General features: G+C 38.7%; 2 protein-coding genes across 4 annotated transcripts; one reads left to right on the top strand and one right to left on the bottom strand.

Moving 5' to 3' along the window:
• Nucleotides 1-774: 774 nt before the first annotated feature.
• On the bottom strand, nucleotides 775-18,803 carry tti1 (TELO2 interacting protein 1). The gene is made up of 14 exons (XM_067527759.1): nucleotides 18,667-18,803; nucleotides 17,551-18,304; nucleotides 16,691-17,028; nucleotides 16,311-16,590; nucleotides 15,659-15,836; nucleotides 15,141-15,433; nucleotides 13,588-14,004; nucleotides 12,944-13,103; nucleotides 12,615-12,782; nucleotides 12,303-12,454; nucleotides 11,541-11,681; nucleotides 11,071-11,275; nucleotides 3,181-3,268; nucleotides 775-1,221 (listed from the first exon to the last, which is right to left on the bottom strand). Exons 2-14 carry the CDS (start codon nucleotides 18,274-18,276, stop codon nucleotides 1,002-1,004), a joined length of 3,366 nt encoding a protein of 1,121 aa, XP_067383860.1. The 5' UTR covers nucleotides 18,277-18,304; nucleotides 18,667-18,803; the 3' UTR covers nucleotides 775-1,001.
• Nucleotides 18,804-20,039: 1,236 nt separating this feature from the next.
• zgpat (zinc finger, CCCH-type with G patch domain) lies at nucleotides 20,040-23,885 on the top strand. Of its 3 annotated transcripts, none has more exons than XM_067528268.1 (8): nucleotides 20,040-20,212; nucleotides 20,457-20,525; nucleotides 20,614-21,244; nucleotides 21,517-21,650; nucleotides 21,852-22,010; nucleotides 22,149-22,271; nucleotides 22,599-23,007; nucleotides 23,395-23,885. In XM_067528268.1, exons 3-8 carry the CDS (start codon nucleotides 20,670-20,672, stop codon nucleotides 23,540-23,542), a joined length of 1,548 nt encoding a protein of 515 aa, XP_067384369.1. In that variant the 5' UTR covers nucleotides 20,040-20,212; nucleotides 20,457-20,525; nucleotides 20,614-20,669; the 3' UTR covers nucleotides 23,543-23,885. The 3 variants fall into 3 exon arrangements, with proteins under 3 accessions (XP_067384369.1, XP_067384367.1, XP_067384368.1); XM_067528266.1 differs by having other exon boundaries at nucleotides 20,373-20,525; XM_067528267.1 differs by lacking the exon at nucleotides 20,457-20,525.
• Nucleotides 23,886-25,556: the final 1,671 nt, after the last annotated feature.

The raw sequence follows: 25,556 nt of genomic DNA, 5'->3' as shown, positions 1-25,556 counted from the left end.
ACAGCACAAGATGAGATAAAGAGGCGCTGTGCCTCGTTGCTATAGCATTAAGTCAGGCCAGCTAAGTACCAAACACGTGGCGATCTTGTTTCCTCATACAAGGAGGCCCATACATCCATTATGGAACAATAAGGTGGGGAGGCACCAGGCTCTCCTGTCAGTGAAGTGACATGATAAAAGAAGGGGTCTTCCTGTGTCCTTCAGTTAAACATCTGTTAAACCCTCTAGGGCTCAGAGTGATAACGGCTACAGTGACAAAATGCCTGTCACGGGGACTTTGAGTTCTCTATAGTTACACAACCTTGTGCATCTTGGGTGGCAGGATAACTCAAACGGTAGTGAAGGTATCTCACCCAAAGACTTCTTCCATCCTGTGTATAGCTAAAGGTTACAGAATAAGGGTTGACAGGGAATTCTTAGTATTTTTTTGAAATTACTCAAAGCTTATTACTTTACTATTACATAATATATTACTTATTACTAAGCTTATCAAAACGTACAGTAAATCATTACCATGTATTAAGCCCAGAAAAAGCGGTGAAAAAGAAATTGTATTTTATATTAGTCTACCAAAAATTGAAATTCTCTGATTGGCTAGAGGGATGAGCCTCACTGAAATGTTATGCAAATATCACATCTGCTGCCAGTGCTGGGTCCCAGGAGGTTTGGAATATACTCCTGTAGCTGTACGCAGCATTTTCACAGACACATAATGGAGATTTTTTGAAATCTCTTCATATAGAATAATAAGATGATGATGCTCCAGGTAAAAGTTGCACGTGAGAACACTACTGCAAAATGTGAGGGTAAATAATTCAAACCAACCAGGCAGTTATGAGGAAGATTTTCTTTAGAAAAAAAATATTAACATGTAGGTTATGAAATTATATTTGAAGTCTGTGTTACGACACAATTGTCAGATTTTCTTGCATGTTAGTTAAGAGTCACTGATTCAATCAGTCCATCTGAGAGACGAGTCAGTTACATCAATCACCTGCTCATTAGCTGACTGACTGGTCGACTGTTGAAGCATCAAATCCAAACTCCTCCTTCAGCAGTTTCAGCACGTTATCTGAGTATTCGTCTCTCGGTCTGCCCATTCCGTTCAGATGTACAGGCAGAAGGTCAGGGTGGGGCGGGATGTAGGAGGACGGGCAGTGCAGCTCATTTAGAGTAAACCAGAAGGTGTCTGGATCCACCTGGATTAAGTGTCTGAAAACGCTGTGAGAAAGATACACGGGAAGAGGATTAGCTCTGGGCTGTTTTTTGCTATCTATGATATGGAAAGAACACCTTCCTGTAATCCAAAGTGACAGACACAGCAGAACACAGCAGGTTTACTGGTTTAAGTGTGCAGTCCTACAGTGTGACTATAAGCTCATTAAGTCAACGCTCCTTTTCCCTTCAGGTTGTTTTCATTACCTGCAGTGAACAGGTGAAACATTGTGTTTTCAATCTGCTTTGGTATAAGGACATACTTATTTAATTATTTCTGTTTGTTTTTTAAGGGAAACAGGATTATGGCTAGTGTATGTAATGTTTTACCCAAACACGGAAACAGTGAAAATACCAGAGTGAAAGAAATTCTAATACAAAATTCTTGTTTCTCTGGAGGAAAGTTCCACCACCTACAATTTTGAATTCCTCAGGTTTATTTTGGCAAAATCATATTTCCCTTTGAGGTTAAACAAGCAACACTACAATTAAGCTGTAACATGTCTCCAGATTAACAGTTATTAGCAGGATGGAAAGGCACTAAATGACCGGCACCTTCTTTGTCAAGAGCTTTGAAAAAATTAAACAAAACAAAACTACCTACTACATAATAATCATAAATAATTAACCAGAAACAAATTTTAAAACAATGATTAGATGAAAATGTACAGTGCTGAAATGGGAAGAAGATTTGGGAATAAACTGAAATCAACAACAGGAAAGAAATAACAAGGAAAATGAGAACCATAAACTACCTCCAGCTGAAAAACAAAGATATCTATTTGAACTAGAGATGTGATAGGGCCATTACACACAGATATGTGAACAGATAAACCCCTTACAAAGCATGACCCCGACCCCTAATCTGGATTTTAGGTGGATTGGGGTGATAACTCATCTAAAATTAAATTTTCTGAATTTAGAATAGCATTGTCCACATCATATTACATTTACAATTTGGCAGACCTGATAAAAATACTATTTAACACTTAATTATAAAAAAATCTATTTCTATCTTAATCAAATATTTATTTATACATGACTGCAATAACAGTCCATTTACTTTGGCACTTACCTCCTTCTCCAATAAATAACCAAATTTAATACTGAAGGGTTTGATTCAGAATGAAACATTGATGCTGAATGAAACATTGATTTATTCACTTAAAAAAAGAATACAATTTTAACTTAATGCCATTATCGTGCCTCAATTCTGTTTCATACAGGAAAAGGTAAGGTTTCTGAAAATTCTTGGTTTTTTCCTTTTTTTCAGCCTAAACACTATCTGCTTCTGCTTTCTTACCTGTGAGGGTTCAGTAATCTTTGCCTCATTTGCTCTCTGCCAGCCCACTGTCCTCATAAACTTAACAAGGTGATGGTGAGCATTTCAGGCATGTCACAGCATGACTAAGGGCACCTGAGGTCCAGTCTGACATTTGGATTCAGCCAGAGTGGATTTCACTGTTCTGGCCTGGCTGTTAGCAACAACAACAACTCTGAAACTAAATTCTGCTGGTATAGTTTGAATAGACAACATATGTGAATTTCACAGATTTTTTTTTCTTCCAGCATACTTCTTAAATATACCTCCTATATATTTGCAAAAACTTTTCCACTGTGGTGACATTAGATAATGATCTTTGCATTATTAGTGTGGACAGAAGATATTAATGAATATCACTAATTATTAACATTAACAATTCTTTGGATGCACATAATACACATATGGCATGTGAATTTTGTAATAAAATGCATCTTAAAACACACTAAAAATGCAGATTGTTACTGGTTAAATTTACTATTTCACATAAAAATGTTGTATATTTATCTTGAAATTGATCTGCAGAGCAGCCACAGGTAAAGTATGATATGCAGTGAGCTGGAATGCACCGTGTTTCCGTTTGAACCTATAAAGCGGTATAAACTGAAAACACTCCAGACAAGTTCTGCTTATTGTAGGGTTACCTTAGGCAGGCCTCTTGCAGTCTGACAGGTTGTCTGCAGCTCAGGTAGGGCAGGCAGGCTTCACAAACAGCATCCAGATCTGCTTCACCTGAGGAAACCAAACACAAAAACCTTTACTGTATTATGTCTAAAATAAGTCCCCAAAAATACAACACTAGATTTATACATACCAGTAATATGAATTCACCAATGGAGAATTTCATGTTATTATTGGCATGAGACATACTATTTACCAATGTACTAAGATCAAGATGTTCGGGCAAACAAACAATTAGAAGAATAATATAAAGGGAATCAATGGAGTGTAACAATAAATCAATACAATTCCAATTTTATAAATGGTTATTTTCAATACAGTTACTGGAAGAGTGACACTCCTTAAATCAAACTGTTCAAACTCCAGATAAAATTTGCAATAAATGCAGACCAGAAAAATACAGATAATGTTGGGACTACCTTTTCCAACACCTAATGAGTTGTGAAGACACTGCTGAATTGGCTGAGGAGAAATTTCACAGCAGGCTGTTTCCACATCTCTTAGATTTCAAACATCCATTCTCCCCCTTTGAGGAGTGGTTGTGTGTGAAAAGAGCTCCATCTCTTCGTCTCTTCATCTTTTTTTCTTCACTTCCTGCAGTTTCATATACACTGACCCACCTGCCTTTTGTTCTTTTGCTCCCCTTCACAGACCGTACCTTTCATAACCTTGCCAGCTACCATTTCCATCCCCCCTCCACTCTTTCATCACTTCTTCCTATCTCTTCCTCTCGTATTCCCTCGCTCCATCCATCCCAGCAGACATTTAGTAATTCCCTAAGCTGCAAACTGGACTCCCTTTTAAGCCTCATTTTAAAACGTGTCTCTCTCCCTCTCTGCTTACTCTATTTGCCAATTCAATCCACACTCTGCTTGAACCAGGCCTGCTTGCTGTGTCAAGAATAAAAGCAGAAGTACACATTTCAGAGTTAAATGAGATTATTTAGCAACCTCTTTTATCCCCTTTCGTCCCCCCTTTCTGGTGCTGCACTCATAGGCTGTAGTCTTTTGTTGGAATCAAGGTGCTTGAAGGGGAGCAGAGAAGTGAGAAACACTAAAGAGGACAAGAACAGGGCTTGTTAGATTTTGTGGTAAAAGAATAACACAGTGGAATTGGAGCTGAAGCTAGAACTGGAGCTGAATTGTATTATTTGCTTCAGTCAATCTGTGTTTCTGGCTTCCTCTGTGACTGAGGCTTGGTAATTGGCTTGCTGCAGGCATCCCAGAGGTAAGCTGCAGCCAAATCGGTATTCACATGAGTAAGACTGCAGCCACTGACTGTTTCTCTCCTGCTCTTTCACATTTCCAACTCCAAATGTCTCCCCTTCCGATACAAAAGGAGGCCATCATCAAGAGACAATAAGAAAAATCATGCACAATCATCTTAAACAGTGGACTAGATAATTTTCCTTTAATTTGACAAAAAAGCGAGACATTTTCCTATTTTGTTACATTGCATTTATATGAGGTATAAATCCTGATGTTATGTATAGACACTGACAGGGAAACACTGACAGACACTAGTAAACTTTTAATTAAAATTAACTTCGTCAAGCATAATCTCCTAGTTGCAAAGGTAAAGGTGGACTCACAAATGTGAACCTGAACCCTCCTTTTGAATATCAGTTGGTGAAGCACACATCCGAAAGTGTTTCGTACGCACACAAGAATGCAGCACAGACAGCTACACTCTTCCAACAAAATGCGCACAGGCATAAAACTAAGACCAGAACCTAAGCTGATCTCCAACTGCCACATTGTAACCCAAAACTGACAGTGTTATTCTATCCGATGTTAGGTTTGTGTTGTTGCTTTGCACATGTTACAGAGCTTTCTCACAAATAAACAACTAACCTGGGAACATAGCGTCATAACACACAGTACACAGCGCCAACCCATAAGTAGGCTACAATGTATCTAGATTCTACAGAGACTACATAAAAGGTACAGAGGGGCTTTTTACCACGCTCACCTTGAAGTGTGTTGGCATGAAAACATTTGCTAATTACTGCAATACTAAACATTAGCACTGCAGAGAAATATTGACTGGTTAGTGGTGTTGCATGAAAAGTTGTTACTTTTCTGCACAGCACAGCCAACACTGCAGTTATTGTAGCTGTAACACATTTATGTACAGTGTGATAATGGATCATACGCTTTAAGCCTCAAAAACCATTATTTTAACAAATAATGATGCCAGCGATCTCTAATCATCAGACTTTCCATGTTGTTTTGCAATTCCAACGCAGCAATGTCGTCACCTCTTTCGACCCCATCAATAAGTTGGTGACCTGTTGGCTTCACATTAATGATGGCAAAAAAATTCAGAAGTGAGTTGTAATAAACCACACTAACCCTTTAACAAGAAAATACAATGAATGGACATTTTTGTCTCCACTAAAATCCTATTCACTGCTGTATAATCAGTAAGCCAAGCGAAGTCTTTTCATTAAAACACACATAACTAAAATCATAATAAAAAAGAAACCTTGAGCACATGTAGTTTAGTCACCTGTGATTATCCAGTAATGACAAATTAAGATGTCTTCTGTCCTCCATACCTTCGAGTTACACTGACTTATCTGGTCTTATAATAATCCTTAACATAAATATTCTCCGGTAGTGGTTTTTACATATTTTAAAGTCCATGTGTGCTGGCACTAACCCAACCTTGAAACACCCAGGATAGTGCACAAAGAAGAACATTTAGGTTTCATAAGACTTGCTTTAAATGTGGGAAGGGAAGAGAAAGAAAAAGAAGGAAGATTCCACCTTCTTTCTTTTTTGTGTGTCTTAAGCATTACAACAAATGATTTATTTGAAGCAATGAAGCTTAGACATCAAATCCTGCTAAATACTTCTTCATCTGGAATCAAACTATTTCCATGATTATTCAGGTCCTGAATCCGAGTCCTACCAAAACTGCCACAGTCAAAAATTCACAAATATATGTTGAGCCAACTACACAAAGAAACCAGACATCACTATAAACTTACAGTGAGGAAAATATCAATGAGTGCTCCAACAACATGTACAAAGCAATCGAAAACAATCGAAATAATTAGAACATATAGGAATTTATGGAAAAAAAAGGGTCCAATTACCCATAAAGCATGTGCAATGACTTCTTTAAAAAATAAGTCTGGAGAATCAAAAAACAACTACAAAACCACAGCAGTAAAGAACTATTCCAGTTTGACAGAGGTTCATCACCCTGATGCAAAAATATAGAAATAGAAAACCAGTTATAAAATATATAGCTTTGTAGCTGCTGCAATATTTACAAGTAGACACATGCCTATTGCTGTAGCCTATAAAAACAACAGTTTATTATCGGATTATTTCATCCTGATCAACTTTATTGTTAATTTGTTTGAAATACCATATTAATAATAAAACAAAAACCCAGCATGGCACATTAATCCAATTTTTACATCCCTACAGGTGTGATTGGGGCCCCCGATGATGGATATTATTTTGTCAAACAGTCGGTTACGGTTAGTAACTATATGACTGATACTCCCACAATTGGGAATAATAGGTTTTGATCCTACTCAACCCAGGTTGTTGATTTTTAAAACTTACACATTTCATGTATCCTAACTGATTATCATGACAGTAAGTAATGTCACGGTCCCATTTATGACCTGAGTATTTACAGTGGTGGCACAGCTCAAAGGACCAACCAGACAACACAGAACAATTGCATGAAGACCCGCCATTTTGGTCACACGTGAATGTAAAACCAATATGAACTTTTACTCTTAGGTCTGTCTTTGCCTGTTGACAGATTGACTGTTAAATGCTAATTATAGTGCTGGGAAGGTCACACTGGTCTTATTAAGGCATCGTTTGTGGAGTTTACTGTCTGGAAAAAATTAAACAAAATGAGATAAGAGAGTCTAAGAGGTGCAGCAGAATCTATCGACTTTGCAGACTTTGATACAAAGTTAGTGTGGGTTCACTGTGGGTAAGGAAACACAACTCTCATCACACATTTAATACATATTTAAATATAAAAAAACAAAAAAACTAAACTTAAAACACTTAAATTAAACAGCACAATATCTTTAGCTAGCTTTGCATGTTACTATGGTTACGTGCATTTTGAGGTCAGTAAATTAATTTAGAACAGCAATTCTTTTTCAAAATCTGAACAGAGTGCCAAAGAGAAATGTTGATCCCACATAATCTGATCGAACAGCACACGAACCATTTTTCCCTGTTACTGTAGACAAGTACAGCCGTCTCCTCTGCTGATGCTTTGCACCTTATTCAGAAGCACAAAGGGTAAAAGCACAGGCACAGACTTAAGAGCCCTGTGCTGAAGAGTGGTTGGTGTGTAAAAGCATACCGCCTGCATAGGTGAACATTTATTTATTTAAGAAATCATCTGTAATTCCGAAGTGAACCACCATCTCTCCATTACAGCTGTGCCGCACACTTTGTGAACCCAAACCTCAACTCAGCTAAAGTGAAACCGATGCTGACTTCACAGAACACAAGGGCGAGTCAATAATTCGGATTTATAGTTTTTACTTTAAGAATTTTATATATGCATCAGTGTGGGTTTATTAAAAAGACTGAGACTGAATGCACAACTTAAATTAATCTTCTGGGGAAAATGTTAATGTTTCTTTAAATGATACAGAAATTAAGTTGTATTCTAAGAAGTTTATTCTCACAGGGATTTTAACTTCCCACACATTTTTCTGCTCCTTGAATTAGACTGGTTACTGCGGTTTACAGTAAACAAGGTCCTTTTGTTATCACATCAGTTCGGATAGTGTTCACAATAATGCAGACTATAAAGAAGACATACACGTCAGCTGTTGGCACTGTAAACTGTATTTTTAATATTTAACTTGCATTAAAAATGCTCTGAATTCACCATTTTAACACACTTTTCTTTTTTAAATTGGAACTTCTGTTCCCTCTGTCCTTGTTGCTGCTTCCTCCTTTTGGCCTCGGAAGTGTTGCAGACAGCCCTGCTACCTCTGTGACACGTGGTGTCACCAGCTGCTAACTTTTCATCCGTCAGTGATGAGCTTCAGCTAGACTAGAGGGTGTAATGTGTGTGAGGTTCACACCATCTACAAGTACTAAATCCTACTGTGCAGGGGATCTGGATGACATCACAGTGCCACTAGTACTGCTCAAAAGAAAAGATGTTTTTTGGTTTGCATTTAAGAGCTTGAAAAAAAAAAATCGGTAGTTCTGAATCGGAAAAACGTTGGGGCCTAAAATGCTGATACTTGATCTTTGCATTTATTTTTCATTAGAAATAACAATGTGAGCTTAACAATTTGAGAAAGACAGACTCTCTTTGTTCATTACACATTTGGCACTTTAACATGGGGTTAGATGCTTTGTTTCCTACTATCATAATGCTTCTTTGTAAGCAGTGTTCTACAGGAAGCCTAAGGCACAACAGGTAAGAAATGGTGGCAAGTTCACTTTCTTTAAGCTAAATTAAAAATCATGTTTCAATGTAAGGGACTTTCAGACACAATCACTGCCACAACTGTACTTAAGTCTTATTGTAAACCAAGAAATAGGGAAAGATCTTTAAGCCTTCGTCTACATTTTACATTGGAATAAATTCTTCTGTTTCAAAATGTCCCTAAATCTTCAAAATCTGTGATTATTTCCAAATTCAAAGTACGTGACAATATACCTCTCTTCTGATGTAGTCACTGACTTTTACACTCTGTAAACCTCTTTACACTGATTTTTCACTGCTACAGCACCTCCAAACACTTCTTGCATGCTCACTGTCCTAGATCTAGAAGTGATTACAATTGCCACTTAGTGAATGAAAGGACCACTTTCACTGTAACCACTGATTGCAACTCACACATCCTATGGTAGATAATGAGCATGTTATTTTCATGACATGGTCTGAAGACCCACTTATCCACTCAAACTCGCACAGATTTGTAAAAACACAAAGTACAGATGGGCAAAGTGGTCCCACACTACTTGATGATGCTTCTTTTCTTTTAGTTCCACTATGAATATGTGTGCCCCTTGAGAATTTAGCAATGCTGGAAAATTGGAACAATCTAAATGCACTATGATTGCAAGAGAAATGTTACTGCTTGATGAATACATGACTGATAAATATTAAATAAATGGCTCATACGTCCTTGGATCACTGGCAACATAATAGTACTGAGCCCAAATGTCAAAGATACAGTTACAGGAATGTACAAAAAAAAAAGATCTAATAAATAGATAATAAATAATAGTAAACAATACATTAATTTCCTAATTTCTTGTAACATACTGACTTGCTCATTGGGTACAGATTTAACAGCATTTATAGTTTAATTGTGCACATTTTCTTTGCAACTAATTTAGTAGTATACTAGTGACTCAAGTGGTTAATGTTGAATTCAAGTTCTGCCAAAGTCTAGAGGTCTTTCTGGTCATGAAATCCTTCTGAATATTATGTGGTTTTATGTAAATAAATATGTTTATGTTTATGGTGTGTTATGATGGGTGCACATAATATGTGAGATGTGCTTAGATTTTAGGGGTGCTATTAAGAAAGAAGAATTAAAAAAAAATATTTAAAAATCTGAAGAGGCGTTAGCATTTTTAGCATTTTTTTAACCAACAAATTTTAAGATGCAAGACTGGATCATTCTACAGAGCAGGAGAAATGACATGCATCAAGTTATACTGTGGTTCCCCAACACATTTTCTTACAGTAGCAAAAGACTGCCACCTGATGGTTAATAAGCACTCTAACAATCTATGGATGCCTGATGGCCGAGTGAACAAGTGGCCATGTGGCTGGCTGCCATTTGAAGAAGGGCACAAGCCTTACAGTTAATTAGGTAAAAAGAGAAAACTATGGCTACAGCTTCATATTCAAGAGGAATAACCTGTACATAAACAGAACAGTGCAGAAAATAAGCAGTGCATGTTGTATAAAAAAAAAATGTGTGTGTGTGTGTATGTGTGTATGTGTGTATGTGTGTATATATATATATATATATATATATATATATATATATATATATATATATATATATATATATATATATATATATATATATATATAAATAATTATATTTTGTATGATGTTTTGTTCACTTGTTATTATTACTGCCATCAGAAGGAAAATAATGTATGTGAATGTCTGGGTGTCAGACTATTTCTTGTTTAATTATGGACTTTGAACACATTTGTCCTCAAAAACCAAGCATTCATCAATAAAGTGGGTGCCCACTTCTAGAGAAAGTAACCCCAGTGCTAAATAATCTCCACTCATGGAAATCTAAGTGAGAACTCATATCTAATGTATTTCAGATTATTCTGTAACCTATTACAGGTTTATGCAAAATTAACCATTTTTGACCATCAGCCTAACCCCACTGCTTCTTTTGAGTGACAAATTTAGACTGAGTACTTAAATAAACTGATCAGCCACAACATTAATACCATCAGAGGTTTTAACATTGTGATGGACAGGGATCACCATGGGCACAGGGCGATGCACTGCCGATCATTGCCATTGCAGAGCTGACCCCTGTCCACCTCAACATAAAACCCATTAGGTTGTTTTAAAGTAGTTGCTGATGAGTGTAAGCAGAAATAGCTCTATTGCACACTTCCAGTCTGGTTCCCATGATTAGACTCTTGGTTTGTTAACTCCTGACTCCAATTACTCTATAGAGGGTCACATCCTCTTTACAACCTTGACTATGAAGGTTTGAATGATGTATTCCATATGAAAAAGAACAATACCAAAACTGGTCAATTTTGTTTGTTCATAATTGTAGCTTACCTTTTTGCCACTGTGTGTGTGTGTGTGTGTGTGTGTGTGTGTGTATATTTTCTTACCCAGGTCCAGCCTCTGGCAAAGTGAGCCCAGCCCCTGCAGTACAGCCAGCTGCAGTTTGTAGGCCATTGTATGCGAGTAAACAGGTCCAGCCTTGGCACTAATGGGAGCCTGCTGTGCCAGCGAAGAGCACAGCTGGGGAAGAACCTCTTTAGAGACCCTTCTCCTCAGGAAGTCGCCACATGTTTCACCCAGTGTACACAGCACCTGGCAGATAGGCCCAGCATGTTATGTTTGCATGCAGAAAGTTGGCAACATTTACAGTAATAAAATATAACTGTAGTTTGTCCTTCATTAAAAACCATAGTATATTTAGCCAGTTGTAGCACTAACACTGTTTTTGTCAGTAACACTTCATATTTTCTTTCAGGACAAGCTTTTTTTTTATTTATTTTTTTATTTATAACACTACAAAAAGCAATTGCAAAAAAACAAAACAAAACAAAAAAAAACAGATACTTGTGGTACATACTGTAAAGGCTCTGAGGACAGCTAAAGGGTCATCAGCTGTCAGTCTCTGTAGAAGGGCAGGCCAGCAGCGATGGGCCATAGGCAGCAGTTCATTTTCCGTCTCACTCAGTAAAAACACACATAGTTCCAGAACGTCCAATACCTTAGGGGCAAGACCAACAGTATAGATTACAGTGTCACTTGCATACACAATATTGACACACTAGAATAACTGTCAACTTGTTATGTGCCTCTAATGTGTCTATAAATCAGGAACAGCGCCATTAAAAAATACTCTACAGCTTCTAAGGTAGACCTACATCTAATAAACAGTTGATTGTTCATGTTAAATTCATACAGTGTGAATTATATTTTAGTGGGTTTTTTTACTAAAACAAGAACTTACGCCTTGTAAAATAAGTTCTATTTAATTTTTATAACACCTTCCTTTCTTATGATTTATTTGTTAGCACAAACTGAGATGTGTTTGCTCTTGTTGTCAGCAGGTCACAAAGTTTTATCATGGAGATGGGGTGTAGAGCCTTCTAGAGTCTTATACTGGGATCAATATTTTTTATTTTTTTTAAAGTCTAACTCACATCAGTCCAGTCCGACTACAAAGCTAAGACTGGCCCAAATCTACTGGGGTGGCATGCTTTTGCTCTAGTTATCATCCTTTGGAATTAGATATGTTTCTTGGCAAGTCTACGCTAATACAAGAAAATTTTAATCAAAACCAAAGGTTCCCTTCACACTACGTTATGCTAAAGACACAGTACTGTACCTTGAGTCGAAGCCTGAGGCTGGGGTTTGACAGTAGATGAATGCAACGCTCCATGACATCTTTGGTGATGCTGAGGTGGGTGGGAAGCTCTGCCTTGACATCAGGATCACCAATATCTTCAACAGTTTCACCCTCTGTGGTAGTAGGGGCCTCTGAAAAGATAGTGGATGTACAAACAGATGAGTTGGTGAAAAATCACGCAATCAATTTTTGTGTGTCCTAATAACCAGTTTCCCTACTGATTCAGTGAATTTAATATAACTTGAGCAAGAATGTGCAATCTGTGCTAACCAAAAACAGACTATATATTACCAATGGTCTCAGTGTCATCCTCCTCTATTCCAATGCCCTCTGCCAGCTCCTTCTGTTTACGGTAGTCCTGCAGGAATTGGCGGATGTTGAGGACTTCCTGGTCACCTGAGGTCTGCTTGGATCTGGCTGTCTCACTGGAACTGTTATAGGTGGAGGCAAACCACCTCGCTAAGGGAAAAACAATAACAATTATTTTATGCAGTACCCCATGTAAACAAGCATGGGATAATAACCCTTCTGTAATCTAAAACTCATTCTTTGATTTAGAATGATGTTTCATTTCCCTGCAATATATGATAAAGGATTTGACCTCGCTTTTGAAATCTCACCGAGTGCCTTCATGAGCACGTGTAGCACAGAGCAGAAAAGAGAAGCTGTGTGGTCATAGCTGAGGTCCAGAGCAAGAAGTACATCCTGAACAATGTCTCCAACCAAAGGTAGCAGGCTACAGTCAGAATGTGTCAACATCACGGTCAAGACGCGTGGAGCCTGGCCAAAAAGACAGGAACATCATGAAATACATGCTCGTATGCAAACCCACACACTCTTCACCTGTAATGTAAACAACCAGAGGTGAATGAGAGGACCTGAGCAGCATGACTTGGACTACAGTGAATGTGGTCACTCTCAGTGAGAAGACTCAACCACTGACTAACAACTTGAGATTTGGTGCCGAACCAAAATCGAAAGATAAAAATCGTACAATTAATAAACTCTTTAATTTCCAAACAACATACAGTATATACTCAGTAATGAATCAGTCCAATAGAAGCTATTTACATTGTGCTAATTACTGGAAACAGCAAACTGAGATGATCACATTCAGATACAGACACTGCTGTGGTCACAAAAAAGTGGAAGCCAAAATGCAAAACATAAAAAAAAGACTATTACTCTAATTACTGTAACTGCACAGTGATGTTTTAAATTACAGTGCAGTATTGCGTATTCTAACAAACCAATTAAAGTTTACCTGTGGATGCTGGCTGAGCCTCTGCAAGTTGAGAGAGATGTCATTGAGCAGGTAGTCTGAGTTCTCATTAATCAGCTCCTTTAGGGAGTGGTAGCCACAGGCTTTACTGATGTCCCACATTGAGTTCAGAGCAGCCTGGCTGACTAGTAGAGTTTCTTCCCCAGCTTTCTCCAGAACAGGGTACAGTGATGTTATCAAAAGGGGACGAAAGTCTTGTCCCAGAGCCTGAGCAAAGCAGGCAATGCCCTCTAGTTGGATACAGAGCTGCCAGATGTTGCTGTTGAGCTGATGGATTGTGGAAGTCATTGGTGTGGTGGACACGGGGTCAAACGAAGAAGGAATCACCTGGAGGCAATTCGCACTGGTGCTGCTGACGTCACTGTTGGTTATAGAGAAGAGTCTTGGTGGGCTGAGCAGCTACAGAGATAGGAGAAGATAAATACCAGTGTTAGGCATTGCTCTGCAGAGCATGAAATATTATATGGAATAAAATTGTGAATTTAAAGATGACAAATGTAAATATTAAACTGATAAATTTAGCAGTCAGCTGAATTCAATTCAAGTTGAATTTTAAAGATGTCATAAAGTGAAAAAAGTTAAGGAGAAGAGAGGAACCATAAATCCTGTTTACTGTAATCAGGGTTTAAGGTAGCTCCGACTTTATATACTGTTTATGTATTTTTGTGTAATAGCAAAAAGTAAACCAATGCATTACTTCTACAACACTGTGGGATGTTCTTGAGAAAGAGACATACAAAATATGTATCAAATGGCAGAACCAAAGCAACATCATAACCAAACATTCAAACAATACATAGTCGATAAATTAAATGTGTTTAACATTAACTATATAATTGGCCCACAAATAAAGTGCAAGGCTCTGCAAGTGTTTTAGGGGCTTTTATTTGTTGCAGGCCCGGCGATATTTTCTCTTCGTGTGAGCTTCGTGTGAGCTCAATAATCTGTCCTTGATGTGGTTCACAGTAGGTTATCGTAACCCTGGATAAACTTGTCCCTTATGTGCTGCACAGTTCAAGGCTATATTGGAGAGAAGGGTTGAGATGTTTCTCTAAAATGTTTGCACTGCTTAGTTATAAGTGAAGCAGACTGGCTGAATTTACAGAGCGAGTTGTGTGATGAGTCAAAATCCACTCAGTCATAAAATCGACTAAAATGATGGAATATTTGTAGACCATAAGACAATCCATTGCCACATGAAATTTTAAACTATTAAAGGTTATAGTATGGTATATGATAGTTTTGATTTTTTTCGGGTAAATGCACTTACCTGCTTTCTTAATACGTGTTCAATGAGAGAACTGACACCACTCTCATTTCTACCATGAATTAGCTTAGTTTAGCATTTATGGAAACAGCTAGCCTGCCTCTGTCTAATGGTAGGAACATCCACCTGAAATGACTTACTGGACTTTTTGGAGCCTTGAAGTTACCATGTGATTGCAAGGCAACCAAATTTAAACAACGTTAAATCATAAAAAATTAAGTTGATTCAGAACAAAATATTAACACTGTACGACTGAAAATATTCTCACCTGTTTGTCCTGTCGGTCTGTATCTGTCTCCTCACTGACAGTAATCAAGTGCCAATTGTTCAGACTGGTGTATTCTTCCATGACAGACACCACTGATGCTTTAAGGTCCTCCTGAGTGACAGATCTACACTGGCCTTCACCCTCCAAACATGGACCCTCTATTGATACGTCGACCCCTGCGGCACCCCTAACAATCTCATTCAGCACCATGGCAGCCTGCTTTCTGTATGCTGAAGACTGGCGATACAGATCCAGAAAGTGATCAGTCAACAGGTAAATATTGCCATAGTAACCTAAAGATAGAAAAGAAGAAAGTTACTTTTGTTTTACTGGCAGGTTAACTTTTAATAATGTAATCAGCTTTAATTTAATAGGTATTCATATCCCCAGCCCAGTTTCACTATTTATAGTAAATGCTTCATATTTTACAACATCTTAACATGTATGCATAAATATATAAACATGGATAATTAGCTTAGCAGCTTATCTCCAGTTTTCATATCCAACTGTATTCGTACCTAATGTCCGACAGATCTCCATAAGCACAGAGTATATCTTCTCATCAGTGAAGTAAAGAAAATGCTTGTTCTGTACGTGAGCAGTAAAGTACTCATGAGAGGTTGAACTTGTTTCAATGGTAGATCTGTGACTTCTTTCTTCTACAATGCGGACATCCATCACATCCAGCTCCAGCACCTGCAAAGAGATACAGATGTGTTACTTTAAAGGATTTGTGATTTTACATTTAACATGTACATTCCCACAATATCCACATTACTTTACTGTAGGTAACTGTGTCTATGCCCATCACATAATTGTTTTTTATAAACCAAAGAAATGCAACTTTGCCTGTTAACTACCAAAATCACTGTATACTGCAAAAATATGAATATGTTTGTGTCACTGAGTCGTACCTAATGACCCTAGTTTTACATGGGTATAAGGGCAGAAATGCAAGATAAATGCAAAGCAGTGAGTGATTTTACAATCCTAACTCTCCTAGAGACACTTTGGACTGGATATCTAGTATTTAGATATGAGAAAAGAATCATGGCTGAAAAACCTTATTACTGTTTTTAAAAAAGCTTTTTTTTATGACCATAAATCCATACCATAATTCACAGTTACACAAAAAACTGTTTATTTTGATACTATGGCTGTAAACAGTACCTGCATCAAGGCTTTGGAAATCCTCTCTAGGTGTGCAGCTGAGTTCAGAATTACAGAGACGAATGGTCCTAAGACTTTTAAGTAGCCCAGAAACACTTTGAGGACAAACAGCTTCTTCTGGTCATCAGATGTCCTCATCAGTCTGGGCAGGGATGTGGCCAAAGAGTGAAGATTCTCTGAAAGCACGTCAATGAAGATCTGACTACTGCCAGTAGTATTATTACTGCTGCTGCAGCAGCCCTGATTCCTTTGCGATACCTCCCTGAGAGCAACCTCACACCTAGAGCAAAGGAGAAATAAGAAGTACAAATACATAAACATTATGCACAATTTAGTCTGGGCTTTGTTTTCTTTATCAAAAAAACCTCAATCAATCAAACCTCTCTCTGACTCTGGGCTCCTCATCGTTGACTGCTCCAACCAGTGCTTCCAATAGTGGCCCTACACACTCTCCCAGCATTTGGTTACATGTGGTCAGCAGATGGTCAGCCAGCTCCACCATCTCCAGGCGAACCCTCCAGTGTTGATGGGCTGAGGTGCAAGAGATGATCTTCTTCAGCAGCAGAGCCAGCTTCCCCGCTGTACTCTTCACCCAGTCTTGGGTTCGATGGACCACAAGCTGTGCAATCCTCCCCAAGTCAGGTGATGGTTTCTTCCAGGGCTCCCCAGCCTGAAGCTGGGTGTCTTCCATGACAAGCCCCACAGTCCTAGACCAAATCTGAATGATAATCAGATAATCATGTGGCATGACATTTTTCCCGGGATGCGGTGTTTCTCATTTTATTGAATTTTGTAATTCCCTGTTAGAGTTTTACTGTATGAATCTGTACATGATGGGGTGTTTTTCTTTTTCTGCTTTTACACATCAATGCAAACACCACAAAGAAAGGCTGAAGTTGGCAGATAGATTCAAACCAAAGACGTCCTGGCTTTGAGGTGGCAGCACTAACCACTACACCACTAGGCTCCTGGTAAAATGATAACTTTTAATTAGTACTAAATAATTAGGTTATTTGTGAAGCAAATTTGTGTTGTAGCTTGTCAATACAGGCTTTAGCAACTTGTAATTTAAACAACATATTTATTGCTAGTAAAAATAGGGAGTTGCAGCCTTACAGATACAGAATTATTCTTGTAACAATAAACATAAATGAATAACAGTGTGAAATCTACTCAAATAAACACAATTTAAGACAAGACTGACTGATATGAGAGATGAGAGAAATCATCAACACCGCACCTTGATGGCCCTGACTGTGACTGCATGGCCTTGTCTCAGATCTCCTGTAATGATCCTGGCTACCCCCATTGTGATCCCAGGTAAGAATGAAGCCATGGTGCTGCCTATAACACATCGTTCCTCCGGGGATGGGACTGCATGCTCCTGAGTGCAGTCACACTGCTGAGTCAAAGCCTGTAGGCACTTCAAGGCTGCTGCCTGTATTTCCCGAGATTTCTCTTTCTCTCCTAAAGCCAAGAGCAGTGATATGGTAGCACCAAGACTGGGCAGCATGACTGGTTCAAAGAGTTTCAAGATTATATCACCATAAGCTGCATGTAACAGGGCATCCAGACACCTTAGCAGCACTAATTTCAACTCTTCTGATGTGTCTGCAGGTTTCCCAGGATCGGTTGGAGAGCTAAGGCAGAGGCAGAGCTCAGAGAGGAGATCATGGAGGGTCTCCCAACTCTGGACACAAGTGTTCTCCAGGACATGGCTCATGGCCTGCACCACAACATGCACCAATTTTTCCTTCTTAGGCCCTGGGATTTTGAGGACAAAGCGCAGAGGAAAGAAGACATAATCTTGGAGTTGCTGCAATGTGGCATCGTTGACCTCCTTCAGCTGGGTGTTCAGTGTCTCTACATTGGTCACTGTGGGCTCTCGGGTGAGCAGGACACAGGCTGGACGTAGGTAGGCAAACGCAATCTTTGGATCACTGATCTGAGCCATGATCTGAGGCATCACGGCAGAGGTCACTTTAGTGAGGAAACTTGAAAAGAGAATTGGGAAATGTAAGAATAATACTAGGGAACCACACAACTTTTCAAGTAACATACGCATAAACTTCAATTAATGTGGTTAATTGTAAAAACAATTTACATTCTGTCTTTGATAGTGACTGTAATTCAGTAATGGTCGCCTGCCAACTTAAGTGGTAATCGAAAGCTGGATTCAATTAAAGACAGACATTTCCAAAATATATCGGGTTACCGTTTTTTGACTATGACACAAAATATCCTTGTCAGGTAATAAACACATTACTGTCAAAAAAAACGAGGAACACAAAACGGCAGCGAAGCCACATCCTCGACATTAATGTTAACGTTACACGTTAGTAGACAAGCAGCCTACCTTATGACGGTCGACTGTGACCAACAGTACGCCCCCAACAAGGTACAATTTCAAACAGTAAAACAACATAACACAGAACTGGTCACATCCATGGCATGAAGTTGCTGAACTCCATATAATGGTAACGTCATAATTCTGCGTCGACGGCGCAAACCTTTGACACAGGGCAAATATATAACTTCCGGGTTTTGGTTGTCGGGCTTCTAAATAAAAGAACTAAAAGCTTTAGTTTAAAAAAAACAAACATATAAACATATAAAATGTAAGATAAGAAATGCTTTAATTATAAAAAATTTTTTAATTGTGATTATTTATATGTGGGTTTTTTGCTGATAGTCAATTATTGAACAATCAATTAAATATTCAAATTGAATTATAATATAAAATACTAATGAATTTCTTTCAAACACGATCATATGAAAATTACTGTAGAGGCAGGTTTACTCGTGTTCAGTGGTCCAACACTTATTAAAACAAACAAACAAACAAACAAACAAAAAAAACTTAAACATTTACTCAATTTTGCATTTCACAATTGAGCTGATAACAAAATAATTGCACAAAACATGAGTAAGCCTGCATTTACATTAGTTAGAAACAGTCTCTAAATGGATTAAACATGTGGATCTGGCTATAGTGGAAAACCTACAGGCAAAGTCGACACTTAAGGCCACTGTGTTCAATCTGTTCAAAACTTTCAGCTTATAAAAGTGCTCGTTTTTAAATGTGTTTTAGGCTTTTTAAGATTTTTATACACATCACAGAATTGCTTTTGAAGTTTTTAAGACTAACTGGCTTTTACAGTTGCCTAACTAGTCTATATAAGGAATCAACATTTTGTTTCAGCTATGTCAGCAGATGCAAAACAGTTTTTTTTCAGCTTTGCTTTGAAAATCCTTCCAGTGCCGAAGCATTCACAGTGCATTTTCTTTTTGGAAATGCTTTTTCTAGTATTCTTTGTATTCATTCTCTGCCCCCTGATCTGTCCACACAACCAGTTCGTAGCCACTTTTAATAAATACACTCCCCTTGCTCGGTTTCTGCCAGCTCCCTGTCGATCTGTCTCTCTCTCGCTCAGAAATTGTGCTTGTCATTTTCAAGAGAACCTGGGTTCCCTCCCCACCCCCCTATATTTTTGTTGTATTAGCTTTTGTTTGTACAGTTCATTGTCAGAGGAAACCTCTAGTTAGTTATTTAGCCATGGTTCAAATGCTATTGCTGTTTTTTGTATGGCTCCACCACCACCAGCTGTTATCAGCCCATAGTTATGCTTTGTTATCACCTACTACCTACTGGCATGGCCATTATGAGCTTTGCAATTTGGTATTTGTTTTTATTTTGTAAGGAAAGTCAATTCGCGACGGAAGTTCACGTTTCATCCATTTCCGCTAGCTTGATGCTAAACCAGTTCATGTTGTTGTTCCTGTGGCCGCTTTTATTTTCGAGTTTCCACGCGAATTACGTATTTTCCGAACAAAACATAGCTTTTCGCTAGACGTTTTTATATCGGCGCAGTAGATGCCCGACAGGAAGTCTAATTACGAAGGTAATATCCATATTGTCCCCTAAAGACGCCTAGCATTTAGCGTGAATTTGCTATGGAGCTAGTTTGTTAGCGATTCATTGGACATAGGACAAATCTTTTGGAAATTCCAATCAGCATTCAAGATGTTCAGGAGTTTTATGGGAAAGCGTTTTCATTACAGATAACCAGTGCAAGAAGCAGGTCCTCCTACAGCATAATATCAAAGATTGAACGTTGTTTCTCGTCTATGATCACCTCCCTTCAGAATTTCCGGCCATTCACTGACAGTCTTTGCCAATTGATGGACACAGAATGATTCCTGAGAAGACAATTTGTATTACCAATTTGATCAATTCCACGTTCCACCTTTGAGTTCTGCGTACTTGATATCACGTTAAATCCAAATGTTTCTGTTTCCTCAGGTGACTTGGAGACTTGATACTATCCATCTCTGTACTGCCTTGTCCCGAGCGTCGGTATGGATGAAGAAACTCTTGAGGCAGCCATCGCTGCCTATGGTGCCCAGATGCAGCAGGTGGAAGAGGCCCTGTTAGCTGATCTGGACCCCGCGCAGCAGTCAGACCTGGTCAAACTAAAAGAGGACCTTTGTCAGCTGATTGAACTCACTGAGGCCAGTCTGGTGTCCGTAAAAAAAAGTCTGCTTCTGGCCAGCCTAGAGGACAGCAATGACCTGCAGGCAAACACCTCAGAGGCAGCAGCTGACTCGAACACTGCAAATGGTAGCTTGGATGCAGACTTTGCTGCTTTTTACTCTGAATTGGGGGAGTCTTCAGGCAGTAGTACTGATACCAGAGAAGGGAACCAGGAGGGGAAAGAGGAGGAAGAAGATGATCTTAGTGGTACCAAAGTAAGAGCACCCTACCGGACAACATGGGGGACACTGGAGTATCACAATGCTATGGTGGTGGGAGCAGAACCACCAGATGGAGAAGAGGAAAAAGTAAGAGTTCTGTATGTGTACCCCACCCAAAAATCTATGAAACCCTGTCCATTCTACCTGGAAGACAAATGTCGCTTCCAAGAAAATTGCAGGTATGGTACCACTGTTTAATTTACACTTACATTTTACAAAGGGTTGTTGCGTTAAGTTACCTTAAATATATACAGTATTTCCCTTGTTGTAATAGCAGATGTTATCCAGCAAGTGTCACCAACTGTCCACATGATGCAAATTCTTACTTACTATGGCTACAGAAGATTCTATGAATTATTGTTTCCATTGCAACATTTATCTGCTAATTTAACTTTCAGTTCATGTCACAGTTTTACAGAATTTTTGATAAGATTTTTTTATCATATTTAAGGTTTTCCCACGGTGAGGTGGTGTATGTGTCTGAGCTCAGAGAGTTTATGGAGTTTGACCTCAGTAATCTTGAAGAAGGCTCATCGTGCTTGGCTCGACATGAGGACGGCATCTGGTACCCTGCCAAAATCAAAGGTATTCCACTCACTGGGGCCGTTTTTGATGAGGATGATGAGAAATAACAATTCTAGGTTTGCTTTAAAATAAACTTTAGGTTGGGTCACCTTTTCATAAAAGTACAATTAGATTTTACACAATGTAACAAAAGCAAGGCAATTGTAAATAAATGTATCCATTTGTTTGTTTTACTGACTTAAATACTTACTCTCAATGCAGAAATAGACAGTGGCTTCTATACTGTGAAGTTTGACTCATTGATGCTAAAACATGCTGTCGTCGAGGCTGACTGCATTATCCCACCTTTAAGAGAAGACGATCCGCTCACCTCTGACCTTGAAGATGCTTTAAAAGGAGATGACATTGCTTTTGTAGGAGGTATGTTTGAATACGTGCTGGCAATCCAACTTCATTAATTGAGCTGGTATTTGAAATCTTGCTAAACACAACTGTGATCTTGGTTTAGTTTAATAGATTAAAAGGGCTCTACTTCTATTTTCACTTGTCACCCAACAGTTATGGACTCTGCAGAACAATCCTCAGCTATGTTAAATAATAGTTGTTTTGGAGGCTGGGAGGCACACACCAGAGGCATCGGCTCTAAGCTTATGCTAAAAATGGGCTATGAATACGGGAAAGGTAAGTGCAAGGGTACAACTTGTCATGTTCTGAAGTTCCGGTGTCCTGTATAATAGTTTGTAGCTCACAGAAGTTTTTTGACATACAGTGCATCCAGAAAGTTATCATTTTGTTAAGTTACAGCTTTATTTCAAAATGGATTAAATTCATTATTTACCTCAAAAGTCTACAAACAATTCACCATAATGAAAACATGAAAGAAGTTTGTTTGAAATTTCAAATTTATCAAAATGAATAGGGATAGAATTAGGATTGTGGAGGAGTGGATTTGCTAATTATAATAATAATAATAATCAAAAAGCCATGTTTTCTGTATTGTTTTTTCAGGCTTAGGAAAGATGCAGGAGGGGCGTGTAGAGCCTATCATGGCAGTGGTCCTACCAAAACATAAGTCTCTGGACCATTGTATCATGTCCACCCAGAGATCCTTGCAGGGCAAGGCTGCAAAATGTGATCCATTAACAAGGCGCCAAAAGAAAAAGAGAAAATTTCAAGTCGCCAAAGGACGTCACACCGTCTTTGACTTTCTCAATCACAAGCTTGGAAACAAGCGCGCTGATCCTGCTGAGGAGGGTGCTGCTGCGCCGTCAGCGTTAACTGATGTGGAGGCTTACAGGGGAGGGAAAAGCACCAAGAGGAATCTAAATGTGGAGCTGTTTCAGGCTTCTGCAAAGGTGTCCCAGACAGAGAAGAAGATTCAGAAACTGAATGAGTCACTCAGAAAGAAAAGAGGCAGGTCAGTATTGAGTTTAATACGTCTAAATTTCTAGTTTGACTTCTGTGAAAGTTGTGAACTGATCTTAAATGAACCATAAACAATCAGGTAATTGCAATGGAATCTCTGCTCCTTGACACATTAGTTTCCACAAAAAACATGTGCACTCATACAAATACAACAACTATGATTAAAATGTTGCTTTGTTGCTTTGATGTTCCTGTCAAGTGAAACAGTAATTTGAAATTGCAAATGAGGAAAACTGTAGGAGGTGTGGGAAAATGCAAACAAGGTGTGAAGATTGGAGATTAGACACTTGTTTCTGTTGCCAACTTATTCTGAGAAGTGCAGGTGAAACCAACTTGTCTCCTCATCTCTCCTCACTTCCTAATCTATTTGTTGTTTCAGTGTACAAATGTGCGCATCCATAGTGAAGCAGCTGGAAGAGGAGCTGTCAGCAGCCCAGCAGCTGCTGGCCAAGCAGAAAGCCCAGGAGCTGTCCATCCAGAGAGAGCACAAGAAGGATAACACACACAAGAAGATGACTGAGTTCTAAGCCCACTTTTCTCAAAGACTTGCAGGATAAAGCGAAGCACTGCTTGCCTGAAATGAACTTTTGGCCCTTGCCTGTTGTCAGTTATTTGCTACACTGTATTTTTAAGACTGGGTGCTTTTCGTGTTTTGAGTTGTTTAGATTTAAATTATATCAAGTACAATAATTCTAAAATGGTTTTAGTTGTAACAAATATTTTGCCTTCGTATATTTTTCTTAATATGTACTATAAAGAGCCCATACTGGAGAAACTAGTGTTAGTTTTCCTTGAAAGGCACACCATTAAACACCACTGTAAAGCAATGTGTCATTTATAGAATATTAAATGTTTCTATGTTACACTGTTCTGGGAGAGGATTCAGTGATTCTGGACAGAACATCCACAGGAGTTGGGAGAACTATAGAGTTTTGAAGTGAAGCCTCTCTTTTCACCCATGCCTCTTACTGCGTCACACCTGCATCTTTGAAGCTATGACTTACTGTTAAATAATGAATTAGAGAGCAGCTTGTCTGCTCACAGAGCTGCCCTGCATTGTTTGTAGATGGTGGGTGGGTGGGGTATTGACTGAACCTTAAGTAAAGGTTGAAGTCGTGATGTTAGATATAGCTGTAGATAAAGTCGTCATCTTTTAAAGCCTTTTTAGGGAGAAATTTTGAATCTGAATAGTTAAAAGTTAAGCATATTGACAAAGGGAAAAGTTGAACAGGTCTATAGTCTTTGCTAGCTACATTAATTTTTAATGAATACGTTCTCCAGCAAAAATGTGCTGAATTTTATTATGTCTATGAAAGACAGCAAGAAAACTGGTGACCATCAGCATGTCACAGCAACTATGTTGTCCTTAAGGCTAAAGAGATGGTAATACATGAAATCAGTAAGAGCAGAGACCAAACAAACGTTGCATTTTGTGAGCCACCGGTGAATTCTCTGGATGGACTGGGGCCGACCGGGGGGCAGTGACACATGCAGAACTCATGAACCCTTCACTCAGTACCCTAAGGGAAACTCATGCTCTCGTCCGTTGAGTGGCAGCTCTTTCTTGCTGGTGACTGGAAGGATCACACTGAATCTGCTGATCGTCACACAAAATGGTAAAACACAGGCATGTGTATCCGTTTGGGATCCCTCTGGGGTCTGTTCCTCACTCTTTCCCCAGTTTATGAGCCTCTGGTCTCTGAGGGTATCTGCCCAGCCAGCAGCAGATTTCTTGTGTGTGTGTGTCTGTCTGTGTGTCTGTTTCAAGTTTCTGTATGCACTGCACACCTTTGGAAACATCTGTCTCACGTATGGATTCAGACAGGCCTATTAGGGGAGTTTTCCCTGCTATCGGAACTTAGCAGAGCCTGGATTAGGTGATTAAGGAGGTGTGATGGAGGAATTGATTGGGAGGTCGCCTTGACAGATCTCTTACTTAGAAATTCATGCTAAGCTGTTGAACTAGGGGCTGTCAGTCATCAGGGGTTGGGCTCTGAATCTGGAGACCAAGGTACAAATTTGCAGTCTGTGTTATCCACTGCATTTTCTATTTCTTGAGAAATTTGTATTTGTACTTTTAAGTTTTTATTACATGTAAAGTGGCCTCAGACATTTTAGACTTCACCATTTTTTTTCTTTGCTCTGGTGCAGACAAAATGATTTTTATAGAAAAATTCCTAAACTAGAATGACTAAATTCCTCGAAGCACTCAGCCAAACAATCAGATAGAGCAGCTGAAATTTGTTCAGTTGTCATGAAGATGGATCTATTGACAGTGCTTTTGGGACTAAGAGGATTTGTTGGCTCTGAGACTAAGCGACGAAGATCAATCTTGATTTTGGAAATAATACACTGATCTCAATTCAAGTTCCCTTTATTAGCTTTTCAGAGCTTTTAGAAGAATTACATCAAAACAAAAAACCTTTCCGACAACATAGGAAGAAAGTCATGGTGCTGAAAAGAAATAGTAAGTAGACCTTGAGTTCCTTGAGTTGTTTTGTCTAAAGTGAAAAATTATCACCATCATGTTAATTTCTTATG

Source organism: Channa argus, chromosome 13 (assembly GCF_033026475.1).
Source record: "Channa argus isolate prfri chromosome 13, Channa argus male v1.0, whole genome shotgun sequence".
Lineage (NCBI taxonomy): Eukaryota > Metazoa > Chordata > Actinopteri > Anabantiformes > Channidae > Channa > Channa argus.
The sequence above is the reverse complement of the archived record's forward strand: the minus strand, read 5'-3'. Positions and strand labels throughout refer to the sequence as shown.